General features: G+C 51.1%; 1 protein-coding gene across 1 annotated transcript in view; it reads right to left on the bottom strand.

The window, feature by feature from the left end:
• Positions 1-7,733: 7,733 nt before the first annotated feature.
• The window catches only part of LOC119103800 (contactin-3), a 43,167-nt gene continuing 25,655 nt past the window's right edge, over positions 7,734-25,245 (bottom strand). Inside the window, exons 5-12 of the mRNA XM_037227457.1 lie at positions 23,978-24,099; positions 22,508-22,658; positions 21,929-22,026; positions 21,446-21,626; positions 18,697-18,824; positions 10,833-11,043; positions 10,339-10,455; positions 7,734-8,512 (exon numbers count right to left, since the gene is read on the bottom strand). Of these exons, the coding sequence (XP_037083352.1) occupies positions 10,352-10,455; positions 10,833-11,043; positions 18,697-18,824; positions 21,446-21,626; positions 21,929-22,026; positions 22,508-22,658; positions 23,978-24,099 (995 nt within the window). The 3' untranslated portion in view covers positions 7,734-8,512; positions 10,339-10,351. The remainder of the gene's footprint in view (positions 8,513-10,338; positions 10,456-10,832; positions 11,044-18,696; positions 18,825-21,445; positions 21,627-21,928; positions 22,027-22,507; positions 22,659-23,977; positions 24,100-25,245) is intronic.

Here is a 25,245-nt window from a genome sequence, read left to right as displayed (position 1 = left end):
CCTGACGTCAAGGTAGGAAAAGGCCAAGTTCTCCGTTCCCAACAAACTGACGACTGTGAATGGAGTTGAGAATAAATGGGCGCCAAGCGGTGTCCGTATGCTGATGTGGTATTTGAACCAGACCTTTAGGTCTGAAGCATGACATCTGTCCCATCACTCGCATTACCTATTGCATAATAGCACGAGATATTGCCTCAAAGGCGTCACGCGGCTCTCAGCTTTCATGGAAACGTTTCTACGACCCCCAGACTCCATGCGTGCTAACTGCAATCGTGCACAATTCAGAGTGGACGTTCCCGAGCCACTGAGCTGTCCCTCGGCTTCTGACGGCTGACACCACCTGTGCATATCAAAGGTCAACGGGCGGGTCACGTCAGGCTCCGACACAAAGGTCCGGCGGTCACGTCAGGCCCCGATACCCGGCCGGCCCTACTCCGGAACAGGTCCCTGCTGACGCTGCGACCAGCGCGCGACGCGAATTTACGGACGCCGTTGACACCGACCCTACGGCAACCACGGGAACTAACGACGCCTGTCGGCCGAGAACGCCGACGGGATGGGGCTGAGGTCGTGCGCGTCATCATTCAACAGAGCGGCGGCGCGACGATCCACTCGTCCGCCACCGCGGCTGCTAATCCGTTGCGAGTGTTGTCAGGGCCCGCCGCGTCGGCAGATGTGCCGACGTCCCGGTGCAGGGCGACTTCAAACGCAGCCGCAGCGTTGACACAAATCAGCCGCTCGCGGCCTCCGATCCGCGGCTAGCAGCTCAATGCGGGCCTCAGCCCGGAGCAAGAATCTGGGTTCCCAGGGCTGTCTCAGTCAGGGCGGCTGAGATTGGGTGCGGCAGTCGAGCGAAGCCAGACCACCCCCATCGTTGCGAGCTTACTTTGCGGAAAGGTTTTTAACTCGTGTCCACCTAAACCGAAGAGAGGGAAGTAAAACGAAACGCAGTAGAATGTCACGATCTTTGGTGAAGGCAAAAAGCTGTGATGTATCCGTCCATTCGTGAATCTAGTTTCTTCCTTTCACGTGGTATGTCGAGAACGCATCGTGTCAGTGGAAATGCTTTCCGGAATGAGGGCAAGTGGCGGCAGGTCCACGGTCAATTAAACCTTTAGTGTAACAAAGCCTTTACAGTCATCGAGAGATTCTTGGACAAGCTTGCGCAACGTTGTCCCACTTCATAGCTCACTAGATAAAGACTACAGGCCAGTGAAAGAGGACATCGGAAAAGAAAAAAGAGCATTTATCGGTCGGGTAGAAATTGCATCGATTGGAATTCGTTTCTGTGCCAAATAGCTTTATTACACGCACCATTTCATCAACATGTTGGTGAAAAGCCAAGAAGAAGAAGAAAGCAAAACAGCCAGTCATCGGTGTCGGGCATGCCCCCCGCAACGCGTCAAGCAATTGCGTGAAAAACAGCTGCTGCTCGTCATTTAATCGAAGCTAAATCAATAACAGGCATGCTCACGTTTTGGCTGATAGTTTTGTTTGCGAATCATTCTCGCTGATTCTACCTGGCATTCAGTTCTGGCATCTGGTATGTCGATTTTTTGCTTTTTGTGTGCCTTATTCTCGTATAACAGTCCCCAACACATGCGGGGATGCGAACGTCCCCTTGTTTTAGGCTTGAGGTTTACCTCTTTCATGCGATTCAGATGCTCTTCTCATACTTGTGTTTCAAATTAGTAAGTCGACACACAACGCCCGACCATGTCATGACATACGTCATAGTCGCCTCCGCAATCCCCGGCACGAGCAGAAGCAGCATCAGCGGCGTGGCTTTACCCGAGATCCCACGCTGCCTTCGGCCCGCGCCCTCGCCGACCTTCGACCCCTCCGGTTGCTGCGCCCGCGGTCAGTTCGACTTCAGACGCTCGCCCCCGCCTCGGGTGTGGCCGTTTTTCTTTCCTTCCTCCCGCTCTCTGTCAATGACCCAGGAGCCTTTACTGGATCACCACCACACCGCCGCCGCGGCTCAGCGGTAAACAATTCGCCGCCGTCGTCCCTGTCTGCGCTTTCCAATTTCCTCTCCAAGCGTGTTTGGATTAGTTTTTTGCTGTTGACCCCGCGTGGAAGTTGGTTTGCCGAAAAGCTAAGCCTTGGGGCAGTTCGGCCTCCACGGTAAGATTACGTGTTTCTCACTTACGTGCCGAAATAAGATTACTTCCATGCGTTTTGCCAGCCTAGTAAGTAGACACCAAAAATGGCGTTTATCAGCGTCACAAACGGATTCAATTCGTGTGTGTAATCAAGAGCCTGAAACCCTCACCCACTACCCTGATGTCATATGTATTTTGTCGTCGATGTTGGGCAGCTAAGACGCCACCACCCTTGGTCTCATGTTAGCGAAATATGTAGGAAGGTAACGGAGGTAATATAACATTCAGAATGAGTGAGATGTCATTTGCACTGTTTAGATAAAAGCCATTACACTCTACGATATGTTATGCTACAACAAACAAAACATTCGCATGCAAATCTATCCGAAAATTTTACCAGACAGCCAAACGTAAACTACAAAAGCTGCAATGACAATTTGTAAACAAAACATAAAAACTAGGTAGTCACTCCTGGCTACGTCTTCATCGACTGCAATCGACCCCTGAGTTCTATCGAGTGGAAAACGAAGCACCGGACAGTCGAAGTCCGAAGATGCAGAATCCCTAAAACGTTTGGAGACTGACAAGTGGAAGAGGTTATTGGTCCAGGTTCTACATTGATGCAGCTTTAATTCTATGGTATGCCTTATATAGCAGATAGAAGAGCAGAATAAATGTGGAGACTAGACAATAGACAGGGTAAGTGGGCTGGATTGAGGAGGGAAGAAAGAGTAGGAACAAAAAAAAACAGTAAGAGTGTGTTAGAATTCTAAATTGAAGATATCCTGTAGGCTCAAAGAGACGTGCAGGTGCACGCAGGGTAGCGTGGATGGCAGGAGTGTGGGCGCGAGGATGAGAGTTTGCGGGATGGAATGTGAAAGCTTACGAGAACTGCGAAGAAAGAGCGGTTCACATATCGGGTGTGATGGGGAAAGAAAGGTAGAGGCAGGTGATGGGGTCAAATGACACGGTGCACTTCGGTGCCACGGTTCCATCATCCTTGCATGTATTATGTACCGGCCAAAGCATCCTCTCCAATTCTGTTTGTCAGCCCGTGCGTGTTTCTTATTCACGTCTCAAACGCACGCGCTCTCAATCAATTTCCTGAGAGGGCTCTCTTCTCTTCCTCTCTTTCGCACTCTTTTCTGCTGCCAGGGCGGGTAACTTTTTAATGGTGACGATCACCAGGCTCCCGTTTTGGCCTGCGGCCGACATCCGCCCCCCCCCCCCCCCCCCCCCCCCCCCTCCTTCCCCGTCCGCCTTCCTGGGATGTATGAGTACCAGATTCTTTTTATCGCTCACGCTGAGTAGACGTTGTTTTGCAGGCTGCATCTGTACATGCGAATAAAAATCCCCTGCATGGAACTGTAGCGCTGGTCAGCACGGGTGTCTGTTTTCTGCTTCAGGGTGATATATGGCGGGAACAGCGATATATAAACTGCTGTTGATGCTTTATGTAAGCATGGGCATGTCAGGTGTTGAATGCACATGGTGTATCCATAATGTCACCTTTGCGCTGCATGCTTCACGCTCACGTACTAACCTATTGATTGTAACTGCGAGTTTTTATGAAAACTACCAGGGTAACACAAATGTATGCATGCAACTATGCTTGCTTCCATGAAACATTTTCCTGAATGCTTTGCCCTGCCCAAGAGACCCTTCTAACCAGTGCACCAAGTAAAGCCATCAGCCCGTGGTCTCCATTTCACATTTACCTCCCCAGGCGTTTCGCGTTCGCGTGGTACCTACACAGCCCACTACATAGCGGGCCGCGAGCGCTTCTGGGCGTTTTTATTCGCGGCCTCGCCTCGCCACTTTATCACCGACCCCACCGTCGCGTCGATAGCGACCATCGGCGGTACTCGCGACGATTCGCGGCGCTTTTCACTCCCGAGCCGTCCTCCTGCATTATAGAGCGGCGGCGCCATTACCTCGTCGTCAGCGGCGTGACCAAACACAGCGGAAACGGCCGGGCCGCGTCGTCTACCTCCGCCGTGACGTCACTGGTAGCGTGGCCCGGGGCGCCGGCCGGCGCTCCCCTCTCCCGGGGGTCCCGTGGCGGGCGTAACCGTGCGGCGCTTAATTGAGTTATTACTGAGGCTGACTGCAGCCGGCGGCGGCGGGGCGAGACAAAGGCGCATGGCGCAGATCGGAGGAGCCTCCGGCGGGGCCTCCGGCGGGGCCACTGGCGGAGCCTCTGGCGGAGCCGGCGGATCAGGAGCCGGCGGCCGGCCAGGGAGCCTCCTGGCGCGTGGACGCCGCGGCCAGGAGCGCCCTCAAGGCGCGCCGCGTGCCGGCGCGACGGCAGCCCGACGCAATCGCTCATCGTCAGTTGGGCTCCATCGACCTCCGAAATAGGCCCGCAGACAGCCGGGCAAATGGACCGCGAAGGTCGCCGTTCGCAGCCGCAGCCGCACGGCGCCGGATGACGATAATTCACGGCAGACCGTGGCATCGTCCCGACGGCTCCGCCTCCCGGGCGACATCCACCGAACACCATTGTCATGCGCCGGGCGCGTCTGCAGCCGGCTGCTTAATGACGCTGGGATACTCTTTCAGCTGACGGGCGGGCGTCATGCAAGCGCTTTATGTAGTACCGGAATGGTCCATATATCAAGTGCCGCTGGGCCTACCGGTGCAGCCGGTGCGAGCCGAGGTGACGGTTATGTCCGCTGGCTATTGGGCCTAATTACCGGCCGACGGCTCGAATGCCGCGCCCCACTTCGTGCGCGCCAGCACTTGGATAACGACATATTTGTCGCGAGTTAAACCGAACCGTTTGTAAATCACTCACTTGAGGGCCTGGCCATGCATGTGGGGCGGCTCATGAGGCCGAGCGCAGGTGGTGCCGAGCCCATCGCAGGTCGGCCAAGCACCTGAATGGGCTGTCCAATCGATGGACAATGGTGTGAACGACCTTACCGGTCGGCTCTTGTGCCGGCAAACATGGATGTAACGAATTCTTGCTTGGGTGGAAAGCAAACGTCTCATTTCTACAGGATTTGCACCCAAACAATTGTTAGCTCATGGGTACGTTGTAGTTGAGCAAGGTCAGCAATCAAGAGCGTCGCTTCTTCTTTTTAAGGGCACACATGAATGCATTTTTTGCCACGATCCAACAAAAGAATATGATTGGATGTGTGCCACATGTTTCCGCTATCGCCAGACGGAAGGAGGCGCTGTAGCCAAAAGCGTCACAATGGGCACACTACCTAAGCGCCACAACTATTGTGCTCGTAATCATACGGCGCTTCTATGTCGATCTGATCTCACGTATAAGCAATGTTTTTAGCCGCAAGCGTGTGTTGTAGTGTTGTTCACAAGCTTGCACGCACATGCATTCCTTTATGTTTTGGCTATCTATTTGAGTACGAGCTCAAGACTTTCATACGATTGTTTAGGCCCACGTGAAAGATACGAGCGTGAGGGCACATTCCTAAAAGGTGGCGTTTCATATCTTTCAAACGCGCTGTTCCAGACACGAGTGAAAGCTATTTAATGTATGTCACCGTTTAAAGTGGCCTCCATAGCTTCCTGAATGTAATCCCGCAACTGTGGGCACTCGAAGCTTCCTCCTTGCTGAACGTTACCAAACTTCCATCTAATTATTTCCGTTGGACGAACGCGCCCATAAATGGCCAGCCGAAATAAGACATTAAAACACAAGCTAATTTCTATATCACGTGCTAACCACAGGTCTGCATGATGGTAACGACCCCGCATGCTGGCCGTTAGAAATAAGCTTTTGTTGGAGGTGTTAAGCAATTTGCATAGCATGATCGTAAAGTCAAGTGGGATACATTCAGAGTAACTAATGCGATGGTAAATTAGTCTCGGTAACGCCGCCCATTTAATTGCAGGCGCTTCGTGCCAAGCTCTCGCCGGAAAGCAGCGCTCAGCGGCGGGCAGCGTCGTCACCAGGCCCGTGGTGGGCCTGGCTCGGGGCGCGCAGAGAGTACGTTTGTGCGTGGGGTTGACCGTCTCTGGTCTCTAAGCATTCCTTTTGGGAGAAAAGGGTGCGAGCGGCTGCTGATCAGGCTTGGGGGTGGGGTTGGGGGGGAGGGTGAGAGACCTTTTAGGCCTTTTTTCATAAGCCATACCATAGGGATAACACTGGGTTTCTAGATCATTGGAAGATGTGTTCGCCGGATGATACCCGGGTTTACTAAATACTCTGAATTAATGTGCGAATTGGAAGAGTTTCAATGATTTGCAGGTGTTGCTTCACCGAGCAAACAATCATCTTGATGAGTAGAGAACGGCCAATGCATCGTTATCATGTTTTATGCAGTCGGAAGCTCACCCGGAAAACCTGACTCTCATATTCCCCTCACAAAAATGTTCTACAGGCTTGCTGGTCTCTGAATGCTAACCAAGCCGAAGCTAGCCCATGGTGGATAGACGGTATAACATAACGTCACATTTGTGTTTTCGCCAACAGTGCAAATGACGCCGAATGTGTCAAAGCATGTCGATGGGTGAGACTGGGGTGTGCAAATATTGGGAACGCTTCCATTCACGTTCCTTTAAAGTATAAAACTAACACTTTAGACTTCAGAATTTACAATGTGAGCAATTTAGGGGTCCATGTGACCCCATCCCCGGTGAGTGTAAACAAGAGACAAGAGGAAAATAGTTGGGCTTGAAATGTTTGAGAGCATTATATGTCGCCGCAAAATGGCACACACGCGATCTTTTTTTAGTTAAAAAAAACACAGCGGAACATGTAACAAGCGTGGTCCTATGACAAAAAAGTGGATTTCATCACCCAGCACGACGGGCACTGTACGTCTCAGTGCACAACACTGCACTGCCGTAAATGTAAGACGATAGATATTCAGTCGTGGCGTCCAGTTGCTTGGGCTGCACCCTGAATACCGCCGAACCGCCAGCGCCGAATGAAGATAGATGAACGGGCGCCCCCGCCTAGGCTGGTCACCAGCCGGTCCACGTACTCTCCACAAGTGAGGGCAGACTACGCTCTCTTGCGGGGTCTCGGGGCACCCCTCAGATCAATCGTGCCTCGCGGAGACGCCCGGCATAAACCACGCTGCCGAACTTATCTGGCGCGAGTCGATCAACGGCCGGTCGGGCCGGCGACAGCAATGGAAGATTAAGTGGTTTAGTTCGGGGCTAACTGAGGCGAACTGCGGTGAAAGCGGTGAACGCAATCAGCTCTCTAATCCATTAGCGAATCGGTTTTATTAGTGGAAGAGTTTCCACGTCCACTTAGCCCGAAGGATTGTCAAGTCGGTCGAGTTTCGAGTAAAAGACGTGCGGGTAAGTTCCGTCGCGTTTTTCAGAAAGTGCATCGCGAGCTTTCACGAATGAGCCTGGGCTGCGACATTGCGTATACCCGTGTAATGTGGCTTACCGTTGGTGGTCACCGACTGGCTAAGTGGCTGAGTTTGGGCGCGTTCGGTTGTTTAAGCGCAGTATCCGCTCAACGCTCTCCATGAACTTTAAGATAAAGTTTTTGACAGCTAATGAAGCTTTGTAAATATATTCCTCGGCCTCATTTACTTAAAAAAGAACATTTCTCAATCGATAGATCACAATCAAGGAGCACAAATTTATCTACTGATGCGTCCGATTCTGAATTGACGAAAAGTCGAGGTAATCACATAAAACAATAAGATTGTATGTATTTACACCAGAATACTGCGTATGCACACATGTGACGCACCTATGCACAGGGGCACCGTACACCCTACCGGTCGACGACACCGTTTATTTGTGGTTCGACGCTATTCGACAGCAGGCATACGGTCCGTGGCTGTTCCATCAAGGCACTAGACCGGTCCACGGAGTACACAGAAAACATGTAGGGCGCTCGTATCCGTCGGTGGGCTACCGCCCGAGGGCTCTGGTGCTCCACGCTCCGCACGCACGCACGCACGCACGCACACGAGCACGCACGCACGCACGCACGCACGCACGCACGCACGCACACAGGCACGCCACACGCACGCACACACATACAAACACACTAGCGCACGTACGTACGCGCGCATACGCGAACCGTGGCTGCACCACCCTCGCCACGTGGACATGCCGTGCTTCACACGTTACACGTATCGCCCGCAGCACGTGACATCCTCAAGCCGGCATACGCGGCTTGTGGCACACGTGGACGCCAGTAGCAGCTGTCGCGCGTGCTCTCATAGGTCCGACGCTTGTCACCCCAGAGTCAGCGTGGTCACCAGCCCACCTCGGCATTGTCACGATCTGTGTTTGCTCTCCGGACCCGCTGCCCCGCCCACGGCGGCGGGAAAACACCCGGCCATGCCGACTGCGTCCTGCCGCTGCCTCAGCCGTACTGAGTTTGCACTGGTGTCCCCGGGGTTCAGCATTTCCGCGAATGGTCTTCAGTTACCGGGGTGGCTGATATCTATGGCAGGAATCTGGAACGAGCAGAAACAAATCAGTTTTGTTATGCATAGAGACTTAAAGCGCGTTTGATGCTGCTTCGGTAGGCAGCCTGACACCACATGCGAGGACAGCGCCCAGGTTAAGTGGAATATTTTATCATAGCACGAACTAATCATGCCAATGTACCGATGACTCGTGCGCCAGTTATGCACTTCAATTCGTGAAAACAACGACCTCACAATGAATGTTCAGAGCGTGGCGATGAGTGGCGCACTAAGCGACGCTGGGGAAATCGCATGGAGTGCGCCTCAAGCGAGTATGACCACGTAATTCATCGAAGTCCACAGTCGGCGTCACAGTCGCCCGTAAACTCCACGCTCGACCACTGCCCATCCTCGCTAACACGACCAAAGCACATCTGATGACCGCCCGCGCATGGGCAACGGACCGCAAACGACGACAAACGGAAGGAGCAATACATTACCGCGCACAACACCGCACGGCCAGACATGCGCTAAATTATTCACTCGGGCTTCTTTCACATTCGGTGGAGCGGGCCGGCGTCCCAGCGGGCCCATAATGAGAGCCGGAGCTAACGGCGGTGCGACCCCGCCGCGATCCCCGAGGCGCGCGACCCTTCCCAGTGACGCCACCCACCGTATAAATTAGGCGTGCGCCCGGTTCGCTCCGGGCGAACGGTGCGGTCCAAAGTGCGGCGTTTATAGGGTGCTGGGAAGCAGAGATCGTCGGCCTGGTCTGCAGGGAACAGTTGGGCAGCGGCCCGTCTCGGCCATAGTTCAGCCGGTAAATTTGGTGACGCGATAAAACTTGTGCCAACAGGGCCCAGCGGGCGCGTGAGAGGCTCGCCGGCCCCTAGTTCACCGCCGGTGCCGCCGTCTCGCCTGGTTTATCATGTACGGGGGGTCACCCGGCCGCCAAGCCAGCAGGCCGGTAGACCAGCAGACCGGCGGCCATCGGACCAGCGGATGGCCAGGCCGCATTGTTGTCGAACTGGCAAACACCAACCAGTGTCCCTGTGCGCGGTCAAGCCAGCTGGCCACCTGACCGACTGTGCACGGGACCGACGGAGCTAATTGTGAACTAAATAGCTGGAAGATCAGGGAAATAGAGGGCCGGAGGACCACTGCATTCGTGAAATATAGAAACATAGAAAAGGTGAACCAGGTGGTCAAATGGCATGAGAATTTCCCTAAAGCAGCAACAGTGAGTCATGCAATCGCATTAGCGTGCTACACCGGGACCAGAATGCCGCCTGGCAAGTGACATCGTCGGGTGGACGGGCCCCGAGCAGAGCGTAGCGGCTGAAGTGAGTGGCGTGTAACACTAAGTACGGCATTGAGGCACGTTATTCCAGGCAGTTTCCAATGCCGTTTCAATGTTTGCCGTGGAGCTGTTAAGCCCGTATAACGCTGAGCATATATCCAGTATGACTGTCGGTGCAACCAGCATTTCAGGCTATAATTGCAGACAAAAGTGTTACGGCGCAGCCTACCAGCGCAGGGAAAGACCTCATCTGACATCTAGCGGCAGTTAGAAGAAGTTGCGGCCGCTGGGCCAGAAAGCTGTGGTCTATGAGACGCGGGACACGGTCGAACGGCTACTGTGTCTGACTCCCATGTACAACGATATACAGGTGTGTGCAGACAACGGGAAAAAGTTGTGCATTATGTGCACACCCAAGAACATGGCTCGCTGCATAATACTCGGTCGCATGGCATGGACGGCGGCCGTTCCGTACCGGCCGGCCGCCAACCCCCGACGCGCGGTGGCAGCGGCACGATGGACAGCCCAAACCTCGGCCGTCTTCACAGCACACCCGCCTCGCTATAACGCTCACATGTGCCGTGACCTCAGACGATGCTCCTGATGACCACGCCCACCAGGATGAAGTAGAGGTGAATATAGAGCGCCGGGCGTGAGCCGCGGTTGGCGGCGAGGCTGCGCGACTCCATCGCTGCACCGGGCAGGCAGAGACTGTCAGTAACATGAAGCCAGCGCGGGTGGTGTCTTGCCTTGACTGTGCAGCTCAGGGGTATACGCTAAGCTGATGCTGATCAGTTGTCCGGTACCTTTGGCTCCTCGATATTGGAAGCGGAATGACGATGCCTTAATATATTTTTCCCGCCGAATCATCTATACCAAATGCATTTCACAAAGTAAGAATAACGACGCAGTACTTTGAAAGCAGATTATACATGTATGGTGGACAAACAGCTGAACCCTACAAATGTTCACTTGCAAACTAATCCCGCCCTAAGGTACCTACGTGAGCCGATTTGTATCTACTGAAAGAGGATGTCTGCGTTACCTGCCACGGCCACATGGACTGACCTCTGCCGATGGTGGAGAAGTGGAAGGTGTTTGAGACGCGGTTCCAGCCGTGCTTGTTCTTGGCTTGTATGTGCAGGTCATAGGCGGTGGCGGCTGTGAGTTTCGTCAGCGTCACCTGCTGCTGGAAGTGGATGTCGTCGACCGGCTCCCGTCCCGTCGTGGGCACGAGCACCTCCTTCCACCGGCCCGGGCTGTGGCTGGTCGAGTTCAACTGGCAAACAATGTTGGTAAATGATATCAGGCAGGCACGGCTGAGTGCCACGCGCTACGAACGAGGCCGCGGGCTGAAAACTCTAACGAGGAAACAGTTTTCAAGATGAGCGGCCGGGTTCAGCGGACTCGGCCCCACTCGTCACTTTCCCTAGGAGCAAACAGCTGAGGAACCACTAATCGCAGCTTCATGGGGTTCTCAGCAACAAGAAGGGCAGTTTTTTATAGTTGTGCCGTCAAATTTTCATATTTTTGCGAAAGTGCGGTTTGCTCAGGTGCAAAATGTTTGCAACAATGTAATTATAGCAACATGCGGCCTTCCTACCTCGGTTAAAATGGCAAAGGTAAAATATGTTAGCTACAAAAGCACTCCGCGAGTCGAAACGGGCCCACATTTCAATGGCCCAGTGTGGCAGTTGCACGAGGTTACAGCTTGCGAGAGCAGGGAGCGGGCAGTCGCACTGACAACAGTGTATGTCTATGTGTGTCGCCGAGGAGGGAGCGGGCAGTCGCACTGACAACAGTGTATGTCGATGTGTGTCGCCGAGGAGGGAGCGGGCAGTCGCACTGACAACAGTGTATGTCGATGTGTGTCGCCGAGGAGGGAGCGGTCAGCCGCCCTAACAACAGTGTAGGTCGATGCGTGTCACCGAGGAGGGAGCGGGCAGTCGCACCGACAACAGTGCATGTCGATGTGTGTCATAAGGGAGGGAGCGGGCAGTCGCACTGACAACAGTGTATGTCGATGTGTGTCACCGAGGAGGGAGCGGGCAGTCGCACTGACAACATTTTATGTCGATGCGTGTCACCAGTCATGTGCGCAGCAGCCCATCACAGTCCTATTCCTTTTTGTGGAATCCGTGATGATTATCGTCCGGATAAAGACGCCAAATCCAGTGCGCGATCAATAACTAATCTAAGCAATCTCTACACTGCACGTGCGACAGCACTAAACCAAGACACAGTAGCTGCTACTTTTCGGAAAGCAGTTACGAATGCAGCGAGCTAAGACATAAGCGACGGTATCCAGGACCATGAACGCTGCAGAGGCGTGCATTCGATGCCATCACGGTTAATGCACATTCAAAAATAGTTGCGCTGGTTGCAAAATTTTGATTGCAGTCACGAAAGACAGCCAGGACAAACTCCTTGACTTCCTCTGCCGAAAGGAGTGAACCTGGCAACACCCGCAGCCAATTTTCATCCAACGTGATTTCTGAATAGGCCCGTAAGCGGTACCTCAGTCAATCTTTGCTTTCCTTGATCTGATGGCAGTGGTTTTGTGACAAAAAGACGAAAATCCAATATGGCGAATGCTTTTTTTACGAGTCCTGAGTGGCGAATGCGGAATGGCGACACATAACAAAATCGACGCGGCGAAAAGTCGAAGCGGCAAAATGGTGAACTGCAAAAGGGCGACATTGAAAACAGTTGACTGAAGCCCTGGAGCTGAAGCCCCCACACCTTGATAGGAGACTACACCCCTGTATATATATATATATATATATATATATATATATATATATATACATATAATTCCTTGTCACCACCAACAGGTTGCAGCGTTCGCGCGTACCGCACAAGCCAGCTGGCAAATTTTCAAAATGCTTGTTGTTTTTCCCATGCTGCTATTTTGGATTTTGTCCTTTTAGCATGACACCATTTTTCCGTGTTGTCATTTATTCAAGCAATGTACTTGGGTGGTTTGTTCAACATTTTATGAGGTTTTCAACTGAGACGGCCAATTCCATGATCATGACACGCAGTTCACACTTATGCCCTTCTCAAAACTTAAGATGTTCTCGTTTTTGAGCTAGGAGTAAGAAAACTCGCGCAGACTATTTCGCGTTGTCCATTTCGAAATCATCTAGATATGACACGATAGAAACTCCACACAAAGTGTGCACCTCAATGACCATATGGTGCTAGAGGTCAAGAAAAATGTGATCATCGACTTTTTTGTGTCTGAAGTATGTTAACGTGGATCGTTGCGTCAACGAACACCGATTAGCTTTCAACCGCCTGGAAGCGTTTAAAACGAATGTTCCACATTTGAAGATATTGAAGCAAGCATCAGATATGATGAAACAACCTCACTAACTACTGTTATACTTTTTAAGTGGAAAATACTGCTCTTGACATCACAATTCTCCTTTAAGTAAATATACTCCTCGATGCGTCATGGTCTGATTACGTCATCGTGCCTTGCACAACATTGATTGAGAGCCAGTTGACGGCCGTTATATCTGAAAAGCGCGCTCAAGAACGCCAGACATGAACGCCTCGACCATTGTGCACTTCTTGGCCTTGGTCGCCGCATGGCTTATGGAATGGCAGGATTTCAATGGCGTTCTTATGACGTCATGAATGCCAAGCTGACTTTGAAATGCTCTCCCCGATATACCTTTCCATACCTTTGCGGGCGCTTGGCTCAAAAACTAGAGGGGTTTCGTCTTAAGAAAGGCAGGATAATGAATAACACCGAGAAGTCTTCAAGATGGCTGTTTCAGTTAAAACCCCCATTTAACGTGGAATGCTGCCTTTAATACCAGCTTTGAACACGAATCGCGATTTGTGATGCAATATTTAGACATTTGGCAGCTCTGCCAGTTGCTGCAAAAATGTGTCTGGGAATGAATAGCATGAGAATAGCAGCTTAGCCGAGAAAATAAGTGGAAATAAAATGTTTGACGGTAAAGAGAAATGCAACACGTCGGCGACCCGTAAAAGTATGTTCGATATCTGCGCGTAAAAAAACATTGGCGCATGTCCCACTGCTGCTCTAAGACTAAGGCTCCAAGGCCAATAGGAACGAAACCTGAGCGATCATGAGTGCCGCGGCAGGCCAGCAAAGATGCTTCCTTTAACAAGTACAAAGTCCTCAGAGCAGGCGAGAAGAACCCAAGACCAACTTGTTGGGTCCCTGAACGATCAGGAGTGCCCCGGGCATGCTGACATATGAGCCGCGAGCCATAACACACAGCCCTCTGAGCAAAGAGAAATTACAGAAGACCAGTGTGCGTCAATTAATGTCCCCGTGCGATCAAAAGTGTCCCGGGCAGGTTAACAGAAGGGGCCCCGATAGGAGTGAAGGGTTCTCTGCAAACGATGGAGAGCCCCTGAGCATCGAATGGCTCGCTGCCTTACCTTACATGGGCCTCAGCAACTGCACAAGGCCTTCCGAGCAAGTGGAAAGGACCCGGGACTAACATGAAGAGTCCCTGAGCAACTGAGTGAACCCCGGTATACGAGGGGAGGGGAAGGAGCGGCAAGAGCGTATAGAACCTTTCGGGAAAGTGGGAAGAATTCGTGGAGGACTGCTGATTGATCAAGAGTGCCCAGCCATGCTAGCAGATAATACCACAACAGAAGTGTAGGGCACTACCAGAAAATGCAAAGGGATCAAGGACCACGTGGAAGGCTTCTTAGCAATCGGGTTGACCAGGTAAGTGGAGATATAGAGCCCCGAACAGCAGCGTAACGCCTCTGGATAGCACAATAAGCCTCAAAATGCACCCCAAACACGATCCTCTCAATGAGCGAAGACTTAACTTCGCCTGCCCACGGGATCTTCACTTTCGCTTATGACCATTCTTGGCGTCTGTATGCCCAAAACCGTCCGATTTTGTTACGTTTTGTGTTGGAAAACTGCGTCCGTCCAGCCGGTCATGGGCTCCTTCGGAGCCTATGAGTCCCCTTGGGCCACAAAGGGGCCATAGTTTAGTGCCACCCCCTCCCCCTCCTGGATCCGCCACTTGCCTGAGCAGCTTAATGGATGGGACCCGATAAGAACAACGGCCATCCATTCGAAAAAGGCACGCAAGGCACAATATGGGGCGCCCGTAAATGATTGGATGTGCCCGAGCTGGTTACAGATGGGGGACCTCCAACAAGAGCGTGGGGCCCTTCATTCCAATCATAAATACTTACGATACAATGCGGAGGGCCCCAAACGATCCAGTGCACCCGAGCAGGCTAGCAGATAGAACCCCCGACATGGGCGTTGGCCCTCCATTCAAAATGGGAATACCCAAGGTCCAATGAAGATGACCTCCGAACAATTGAGTGTAACCGAGCGGGTTGCCAGAAGGGCCCGACAAGGGCACAAGGCCCTCCGCTAAAATAAGAAGCACCCATGGAAGTTTGAAAGACTCCTAAATATAAGATCAAGTGTACCCAAGTGGACTATCAGATGTCCCGGACAGGAACGTAGGGCCCTACACTCAAATACCAAAACCCGAGGTGCAGTTTTCCTGAACAATGCTATGTACGTGAGCAGGTTAATTCGGGGGCCTCGAACGACCGAGTGTGCCCGAGCAGGTTAACAGACGGGATTCCGAAGAGAACGTTTGACCCTAAGCAAGTGACAGGGAATGGGAAGGGCCCTAGATCAATGTAGTGTCCATGGGCATATCGTCAGTGTGTCGGTAGGTTAACTGAGACCAAAGTAAGGGGCCTGTATACAACTGAGAAGACCCCGGCAGGTTAATACATGGGGCCACCGGCTATGGCGTACAGAGCCTTCCGGGCGAATGGAAAGAAACAGTGGAAGGCCCTTGATTGGCAAGCGCCCCGACACGGGAACGGCCCAAGCAACAACGCGGGCTCTATAGGGCCCCCGGAAACAGCGGAGCATCTCTGGACAGCGTAATGAGCCCTAAAACCTCCCAACCACCACCCTCTCATTCAGTAAATAATGTGTTTTTGGCTACTCGTGGGCCCTTCAGCTTCGCTTGCGGGCTGTTCTTAGTTGCTTGGAAGCCCAAAGACGTCAAGATTGTTGCGTTTTGCGTAAAAACTGCGTTGGTTCGGCCCACTCTGAACTCTTTGGAGCCTAAGCCTCCTTCGGAGCCCATAGACTGCAAAGAGGGGTCACGGCCTCATGCCCCTCCCCCCTTCGTCTGGATCCGCCCCTGGATGGCAGGCGGGGTTTCCAATGAACTTGGTGGACGGCATGTGTGTGGTTCCCATCGGCGACTTGCTTCATTGGCCTAGCCTTTGGCATCAGTTTCATGATTATAATTGCTAACTCGCCTGTCCATTCTACCCTTTTTGTCCCATGCCACACAAGGCGTCTTTTTGCAGACTAAGGCAACACAGCCATTTCCTGAAAAATAGCCGATAAAACGCAATTTACCGAATAGTACTGTAAGTCTTCAAACCGTTCTAGAGATGCACGTCTGAAATAACTTTTGTTTGTTCATTTCATTTTTATCGCCACTTTCACTCTGGTTAAGGCACATGTAATTCCAAGAGCTCGTTGCAGAACATCACAAAGTCCCGTGCTCACAGCACTTCCCCGACGCGGTCCAGACTCGCTTCTGTGTTTTCAAAACAGACATTATCAGATTGCCAGCCCTGTTCTTGGCTGGTTGTTTACCATCGCAAACTGGCAGAGAGCTTTTAGCATTCTGGAGACCGATCGCTCTCAGCGGGGTGGGTTCTTTCAAACCTTTACCGAGCCGTGCGTACGACGATCAGGCCATAAATTGAGCCTTTCCGCTTCAGATACAGCCTTCACCGTTCGGAGCCGAATCTCAGGATACCCTGGGACCACCGGTGAGGCCACGCTGATGCCGACAGGCAGCTGCGTGGTTCACATGCACTCGGCTGGAGTATTTCAGACCACATGGAATCCTTTTGGTAGTCAAGGGAGGTCGTAGATGAAATCAATGAGCGCAAGCGAACTACTCTGGAACCAGTGGGTGCAAATGGGCACGGTTGCCGATGGCGGTAGAAGATGACTTGCGATATGGCCGATGTGTGGTGGCTAAGCCTTAGTGCTAACATCAGCAGACTTGTCAAGATTTAGGTGGCAATTTAGGTGGTCACCGTGAATGGTCAGGTACATAATAACAAGCACTCTTCCAGCACACCTGAGTAAGGATGGTATGTGCACATGTGTATGACAAACGTGTGGGCACATGTGTCGCAAGACTTAAACCAGTGATTTCAAATTTGGACCTTACTTAATTTGGCCTCCGCCTGACCTTTTAAAATTGATTCTGAAATGAAATCTGGAGTCTTGAACCAGTTCTGAAAAGAGGCGCAAGAGCTTTCGAGCAGCATAAGCGACAGCTGGTTCTAGAGAGCCCAAGTAGGTGGGGATCAGAGCCGCCAAGCGGTACCGGGCTGTGCACACAGGTCACGATTGCGAAACGTTAAACGAAAAAAAAGTTACAAAAAAGTTAAAAAGTTAAAAAAGAAAGTTAAAAAGAAAGTTAAAAAGTTAAAAAAAGTTAAAGTTAAAAAAGGAAGTTAAAAATTTAAAAAATTTAAACGAAAAAGTTACATAATTTCGGTCTAGCATGTATGGAATGCCATGACATGATGTTCCTCGGGTTAACTCTCGCCCGCATGCTAGCGTTCGTTTCCTAACGCTTAGGAAATATGTTGTAAAAGGATTCGTCGTTGGCCGCTGATATTTTTCGTTACCTAATTATGGTTAAAATCGGAAAACTGCGCTTCCGCTATCCGTGTTTCAGCGAATACATTCTTTCAACTTGACGCGGTGGACACCTCGCCTATCCACTGGCTGTTCTTGATAATTGTGCAAAGCCTGTCGCAAATGCGACCCAATCCTGTTCTGGAAAGAACTTGCATCACTTTCGAGTGCAATATCATTAACGATTCAAACGTAAGCCCCGCTCATAAGTTACCGAGCCGTAGAATAATTCATTTTTGTTCTTTAAGTTAGAGAAGTCGCACCGCTGTTATTCAACCAAACATAATTATCCAGTTATTTTTCAGTTGCACCGCTACGGACGCTGATTATTGTCTTCTTTAGACTTGGAGGCTCTCACTCGCTGGGTCCCATTCAACTAGTATTTTATCATTAGCCAAGGTAAGCTCTGAAAGGAACGGCGGGAAGTTAATGAAACGACTAAGTTTACTCGAGTGGTCTGGCGAGGATGTATCGGAATCTCTTCGCGGCCTGCAATATCCATAATGATGTGCTCGCGATAAAGAAAGGGATGAAATTGCAGATATCTATAGAACGGTACTGTATTGAAATCTGGTGCATTTGAGTGAAGAATCAGATCTGCAAGCAGCAGCGATCACCTGCATATCACGAAGATGGAACGGGGATTAATGACTGAGATGAAAATCAGCTGAAACTGAAAATTTCACAGAAATGATAGGAGTTCTCAAAGAGATAACGTCAAACGGAATTTTCGAATCCATTATTCCAATGCATAACGTATTCGTTGCAAGCGACGCCTTTTGCTGATAATAAAATGGTGTACATGTCTATGTGAGTTGCTAAGTGCATTTCCTAGAATAATTTTACATATCGATATGACCGCATTGTTGGCCCTATGCCTCATATAATAACCAAGAGAAGGAAGAAATGTATATTTTGATATTTCGGCTTCATACCTTTATTACAACGAATATGATTGTGCAAAACTCGTATAGCCGTAGAATTGTACTTTTTACATGGTGGTAGTTCATCTCGTCGTCAACCATTAACTCTACTTAACTCTCCAGCTGTAACTCTGGCGGACCACTCCTCACCTTGGTCTTGCGGTAGCCGATCTTGTGCTCTAACTCTCCAACTGTAACTCTGGCGGACCACTCCTCACCTTGGTCTTGCGGTAGCCGATCTTGTACTCTAACTCTCCAACTGTAACTCTGGCGGACCACTCCTCACCTTGGTCTTGCGGTAGGCGATCTTGTACTCGATGATCGGACTGTAGCTCTTCACCTTCCAGGCGAGGTCGTACGACTCCGAGTCCCCGTCCATCGGCGTACTGATCACCTCCACCTTGTCGGCCACCCCTGGAAGAAGGCGAACGGACGCTGCCCGACTAGTTTGTGGTCGCTTATTGGATGTCGGGCTAATGAAACAATATGTTGACAGAGCGTCCATGTATTGCCCGGGCAGAGGGAGGGGGAGGGGAATGAGGGTGGACAAGGCCGAGCGGGGGGGGGGGGGGGGGGGGGCAGGGGGAGGCGGGAAACGCGGATGGGCGGAACATCATGGGATACAGATTTGCATCCAGTCATGCTTGGTGTCTCCACCAGTTTGTGATGTGACTAGGGCTAAAAATTTGTGCACAAAAACGTATTCAATTCACAAACGGCTTGTCTACGATATATAAGGGCTGCGCTAGGAGCTCTATCACTTCAGTGAGCGGAGGAGCAGAACTTTCTGAAACTAATCTTGTTACAAAATTTGACAGTCCTTGGCTGCAAAGGTCGCAGAGTATCAACCCGACCAAACATTTGCTTTTTTTCAGATGGCGGCGTTTCATCAATCAACGAAGCAAAAACAATGCCACCCATCCGGTCGCGGTTGACAAGTACGATGGATGTTCCCTAGGATGTTGGTTATTTGCAGGATCTGTATGGTGAATGGACTTAGTGGTCCAGCCAAAGCAAAATAAAAACATCGTAGCCTAAAACAGGCTTTTTGTTTCCGCCAACCGAAGAGGCTCGCGCGTGCTATGGTGGCGCCTGCTGTAAATTTTACACTATGCAGGCAACGTGACTTTGACTTTGAAATGTATAACATTACAATGGACATTAATATTGCAAATGCAATTACTTGTTTGAATAGTACCCGATATTTGTGGGAATTAAATCATGGTTTAATGCTCTGTATTGTAGCATTTCAAAGCAGGCAGAATTTCGCACGTTTTTGTCGTCGTGTTAAAATGACAAAGAGAATTCTGACTCCATCTGAAGTCGTGCAAAAAGGTGGGCCAAAAGTAAAACCACATGAACACGCCAATCATCCATAAATGTATGGCAAGGGTATCTGGCTTTGTCGTTAGACAGCAAGCCATCTCCCCTGACGTCGACAGCCTATCTGTTTTAGCTGCACTTGAATCTGTTATCATGCTGCTTATACACGAATAATGCATGGCTTCAAGAACGACAGACCTGAATATTGATTGGTGTGACGTCATGTTGGGATATCGGCACAGGACGAGAGAGGAACTGGCGTGAATGGGCCTACTGAGGTCCGCTTGCGATTACCAGGGGAGAGTCAAGTAGGTCACTACTCTGCACTATTGCAAGGTCAGCCGTGCGTCATAATTGTAATATGAGTCATCTCTATGGCATTTCTTAAAAATACAACTTTGTTTGGTGATATACGGCAACAAATATTTAGTTTGGTGATAAAATGTTTTCAACCCTCGCCGAACCAGGGTGGCTTAAGGCTTCCAGAATAACGCCAGACCGGTTTGAGCACGCCGTTGAAAGTTTGTGGTGGCATTCACATACTGTTCCACTGACGTTGTGAAGCCTTGAACTTTCTGACTTTAGCGGTTCATGCCCAATGCCTTTTTCTCAAGGTCATATGTGGGACTTTTTTCTCCAAAATTGAAAAAAGCTATTGTTTTCCACAAAAATATGTGTTCGTAAAAAAGGTTCTTTTCTTCAGCAGTCGGAAGTGTGCGTATAACGTCCTGCTGGCATTTGCAAAGACCTATCATCTGAGGTCAAATTCAAGAAACTTTGACATTTGTGACTGAATTTGACCCTTCGATGGTCATAGAAGTTACAGCTCAATTACAAATATCTTACAGCTTTAAAAATCCTTACTAAAGCTGTTTTCACTGCGGTGGCTTGTTTAATTATTGATATCGCCGGACGAGTCTATGTAAAAATGGCATGCATTCCATTGCCGCGTAACATATCATAGGCCACACATGTCAACATTTTTTAATATGAATCCGATGAAGTTTGGCGAGAGCTATTCAACGCCATCCTCCGCATTGCCGTGGCATTGGCAGTTCTTGACGTAACAGGAGCATCAATTTTCTAAATATCAGCACCGGACAAAACATTACAAAAGTCATTTGCTTGATTTCACCTAACATTTTGACCTCCTGAAACGCAAATGTCTCCTCAAAATTCTGGAGAAGTTTCATTTCTAAATATCGTGTTATATTTCTACGCCAACATTCATGACAAGCAAGACGCATGGTAGTTATCACACAGTCAAAATGGACAAATTGCACCCTGCGATCGCCATAGTATGGCCGTAGGGTGAAATTTTCAACTACTCTCCGCATTGGGGAGATGTCGTAGTCATGTAAATGATGGTAAATAAAAAACAACGCTATTTATTTCAGAATGGTCCACAGAGGGAATCGGAATCGTCTCGTCTGGTTTACCATGCATTGAATGAGATCTTAGCACAATGCCTATTGTTTCCAAAAAAATCAGCCGCGCGAAACCCCGCCCTGTAAATCAAGGTGCCTTTATGGTGCAAAAGAAGCACGCGTGTGAACGGTTCACAGTGAAGCTTTACAGCAAACCTTCAGACGCATATGGTAGTGCATATTGCCAGGTGCAGTGCAGCGACCTTTAAAACTGTCATCGCAAATACCTGATCCCACCACTGGGATCAAACGCACCCGTTCAAAAGTCGTGAGATCCTGACTGACCTGACACCGCGATCTTGCTGTACGCCGAACCGAGCCCGTTCCGCGCTGTGCACATGTACGTGTCGAAGTCGTCCAGCTGGACGTTGTCGATGGTGAGCGTGTGGCGCGTTCCGATCATGATGTCGTTTGACAGCGTTGCTCGACTATAGTCGATCGGAGAGTTAACTCGGCTCCACTTCACCTGCGGCGACGGCAGGTCATCACGTGGCTGCAGGCTCACGCCGCCCCGTCATAACAGTGTGAACGACCGACCTGTGTTGACATTTGGCCCTTTAATATCATGAACGGTAAAATCCGCTTCGCTGCGAGCCACATCACGTCAAGCTCACCACTTAGCAAACTCGAACAGGCTATACAGAGGCGTGAGACATCATTTCCTCCTCCGTTCTCTTATCTCGGAGCGTCAGCCTCCTTCACCTTAATCCAGCCGCTCTGTGGGGAGCCAAAGCCTTAGAAAACGACACACGGTGAGCGGAGACTAACCTCGGCGATGGGGTCGGCGTGGACAAAGCACACTAACTGCGCTTTGAAGCCCTCCCCGGTGTACACGGTACTGCGCTCCACCTCCGTCTCCGGCTTGTCTGCGGGAACAGGGTCCGTTGTCAGCGTAGACGCGCCGGGGACGCCCGCCGTGCCAGGAGCGCCGGGGCCGCCGAGCCAGCCAGCCAGTGCCGTAGTCGTGATCCCCGGCAGCATTAGGACATGATGAATCGATGCCCTCTGTGGCAGCTCAAAAATGGACGCGGCCAATAAATAACAATAGGAGCTGAGGCGGTCCTGCGGTATCGATTTCCAGCGCGGTTGGCATAACCCAGCGGGCGTCTGTCGCGCAGGCGGCTCGCCGGCAGTCCCAATGACGGCTGCTTACCGCGGAGCCTCTCCCACACCCCGCAGCCGACGCTGCATCTCATCCTATGTGCTGGCGGCAGCGCCGCACCTTCCCCGTGGCGCTCCGCATAGTCATCGGGTCTGGAACGCTACCTCCACCCAATCGGCAGCCTCGAACCACGGCAGGAGACCGCGTCTCCGGCACACGCCCCGACATGACGTCACGGGACTCACAGAGCACCTGGAGGTTGACCGGGGCGGTGACCGTGTCGCCGATGCTGTTGTCGGCCACGCACTCGTACAGGCCGCCGTCGGAGCGCGTCACCTTCGCCAGGTGCAGCCGCTCCCCCCGGCTCAGCTCCACCATGCTGTGCGTGCTGTGCACCTGCCGTCAAGCACGCCGCGGTGAGGTTGGCGCCGGAGACGGGGCCGGTGGGCGTTTGGGAGTAGCAGAGATTTTGGGAAAGCAAAACATGCCTGTCCATCACTGGACTGGGTGGAAATTCCGCTTGACTTCCGCAGCAAAGTCTTTTGTGTACTCGGAGTAAATAAATAAGCAAAGTAGATTGAATGCAGTAAATAGTAAGTAAACATAGTAAATAATAAACATAGTGAATTTCAACTTCAGTTCATTTACGTGGCGGACCTTATTGGTCTTTTTCAAGTACAGCGATGCCAGTAGCTCTCATCCTTGCGACGATTATTGCTAGCTATCAGTGCGTGCTCCAGCGGAATCGTTCAGAATGTCGATACGCACCGTGTGCGCAAACATGGGTTTTTCAGCACGAGTGCACCCACAAAGGCTCGCCTTCCAACCAGCAATTAATAACCGTCAATACTAGCCTTTCCTCGCCAACCGAAGAGCAGGGCGTTGTGCCATGGAACGCTAGCCACACGGTGGAGTGAGTAGCGATCAGTCGGGAGGGGGGGGGGGGGGAGGGGGGGAAGGGGAGGAGCGCTGAGTACCGTGACGACGGCCGATCGGTCAGATATGTCACGGCTGGAATTATACCCGACAAACGCGCCCGCGACCGTGCATAAATAATACCGGTGGCGATCGACGCCGCGCGCATTAAGCAGCGGCGATATCAATTAGTCCCGCCTCGGCCAATCAGCGGGAAGGTGAGGGGAAAAGACGCGTCCCTGAGGCAATTTCAGCGTTGTCCCGAGTTCAGACATTCATTGATTGAGATTGTGACGGATTGAGCTGTTGGGGGTGAGCCGGTGAGAAGGTCTGTGTGAATCACGTACGGCGCCAGCGGCACGCCCAGCTTGTAATCGAAACGCCATCTGTGTTTTGTCCGGGCTAGTAATTACGTTTGAAATAGGCCAAACATGTTATTAAGTGGGATGGCAGATATCTGTATTGATTAAGACACTCCAGCACTTAATTTTGTCTGGACCACGTTGAGCAAATGTATTTCCGGGACCTAGATTCCCTCGAACCATAGCAAGTAATTTCTACTTACCAAATTGCTTATACGTGCGGTTCCTATAGTGTAGTTGACTGATAATTATTCCAGTGGCCTGCCAGAGTGTAATCAGCCTGCAATACCAGCTCAGGTTTCATTACCCTGGATCTTGGCGAATATCTAAAGCATAGGTCCAATCAAAAGTCACTGCCGCAATGCAACCGCCCAAACAAAAGTCGTCAATCACATGTGGGACAATGCGCGTACGCCCGCAAGGCAGCGCTGTACCCACCTTTTTCCTCCAGCGCACCCTGGGCTTGGGGTTGCCGCGCGCGTGACACTCCAGGCTGGCGTTCTGGCCCTGGTCCACAATGATCTGCCCACTCTCCGGGACCGTCCGGACGAAGGGTCCATCTGCGAGAGGTGGCGGAGTGAACACGGACGAACACGGAACACGGAAAAGCGGAGCTGGGCGGCCGTCGCGCTCCCGCAGACAACAGCAGGGAAGTTAGACACACGACTGAAGATGGTCTCAAGTTCCTGCCCATGACAAGCACCGGTAAGCGACCACGTTACCTTGGCCCTAGTATTTTCATGTTTTACCTGACCTGGGTGTGACCTCAAGATCTACCACTTGTCAGACAATTTGCCAGTACGAACGCGGTGCAAAATACCTGGGTCTGTTGCCGCATGGAGCGCAGTCGACGTCGTAAAAACAGTACAGGCGGCAGGCTGCTACTGATACGGTCTAATTTGACGGCCGACCGACGGCCATTTTCTAGCTGATATGAGTTCTTCCGGTGTTAGCACCCAGCAACACAAAGGAAAAGCAGTCCCAGCGGCTATAAAAGCTGGCTGCTGCGATGCACATTGAAGAAGTTTGTCACGCGAATTGCTGTGTGGGTGGAATATGTGCAATTCGCACGAGGCACTCATGGCTAGTGATTCAGACTGGTAAACCCTTACGTTAGCAATTTGTTGATATGTTTTTTGGTCTTAGTGGTTCGTCCAATCTCTCAATCACACATTGCATACCTCAATCACAAATTCCTTTTATAAATCCTTCCTGGCACGTGGTCCGGGCTATAGATAATGTTGCACTAGCCACTTCGCCGCGTAGTGCTGTAGGCTGTGATTTTTATCTCGAACCATGCCATGACCGACCGTAACAAATCTTTCATTTCTGGTCGGGGAATATATTCGCACCTAAAAACGCATTCGACCCCATGAGGTGCCGGAGCCCGAACCGAATATGGCTGCGTTTCTCTGCGAGACCAGAACAGTGTAGGGATCTGTACATCACTGGGACGATGGTTCTATAAATGTACGCGCGGCTGCTGCACTTGTTCAGCGCTAAGCAATTTCCTCTCTTCCTACCCTTTCCTATCCCACCATTCTTTGTCTACCAGCCCATCCCAATATTCCTTCCCATACCTTCTGCCTCTCCCCTTCTCTCCCTTTACTTTTCCTGGCTCCTCTCGTTCTTCATCTCACATAACGGCAGCATCGTCTCACATAACCACTCCACTGTCACAGATTGCTGTAAGATAGCTACCTTTG

The sequence above is a fragment of the Pollicipes pollicipes genome, unplaced genomic scaffold, assembly GCF_011947565.3.
Source record: "Pollicipes pollicipes isolate AB1234 unplaced genomic scaffold, Ppol_2.1 Scaffold_2555;HRSCAF=2994_pilon_pilon_pilon, whole genome shotgun sequence".
In the NCBI taxonomy this organism is placed as follows: Eukaryota; Metazoa; Arthropoda; class Thecostraca; order Pollicipedomorpha; family Pollicipedidae; genus Pollicipes; species Pollicipes pollicipes.
The sequence above is the reverse complement of the archived record's forward strand: the minus strand, read 5'-3'. Positions and strand labels throughout refer to the sequence as shown.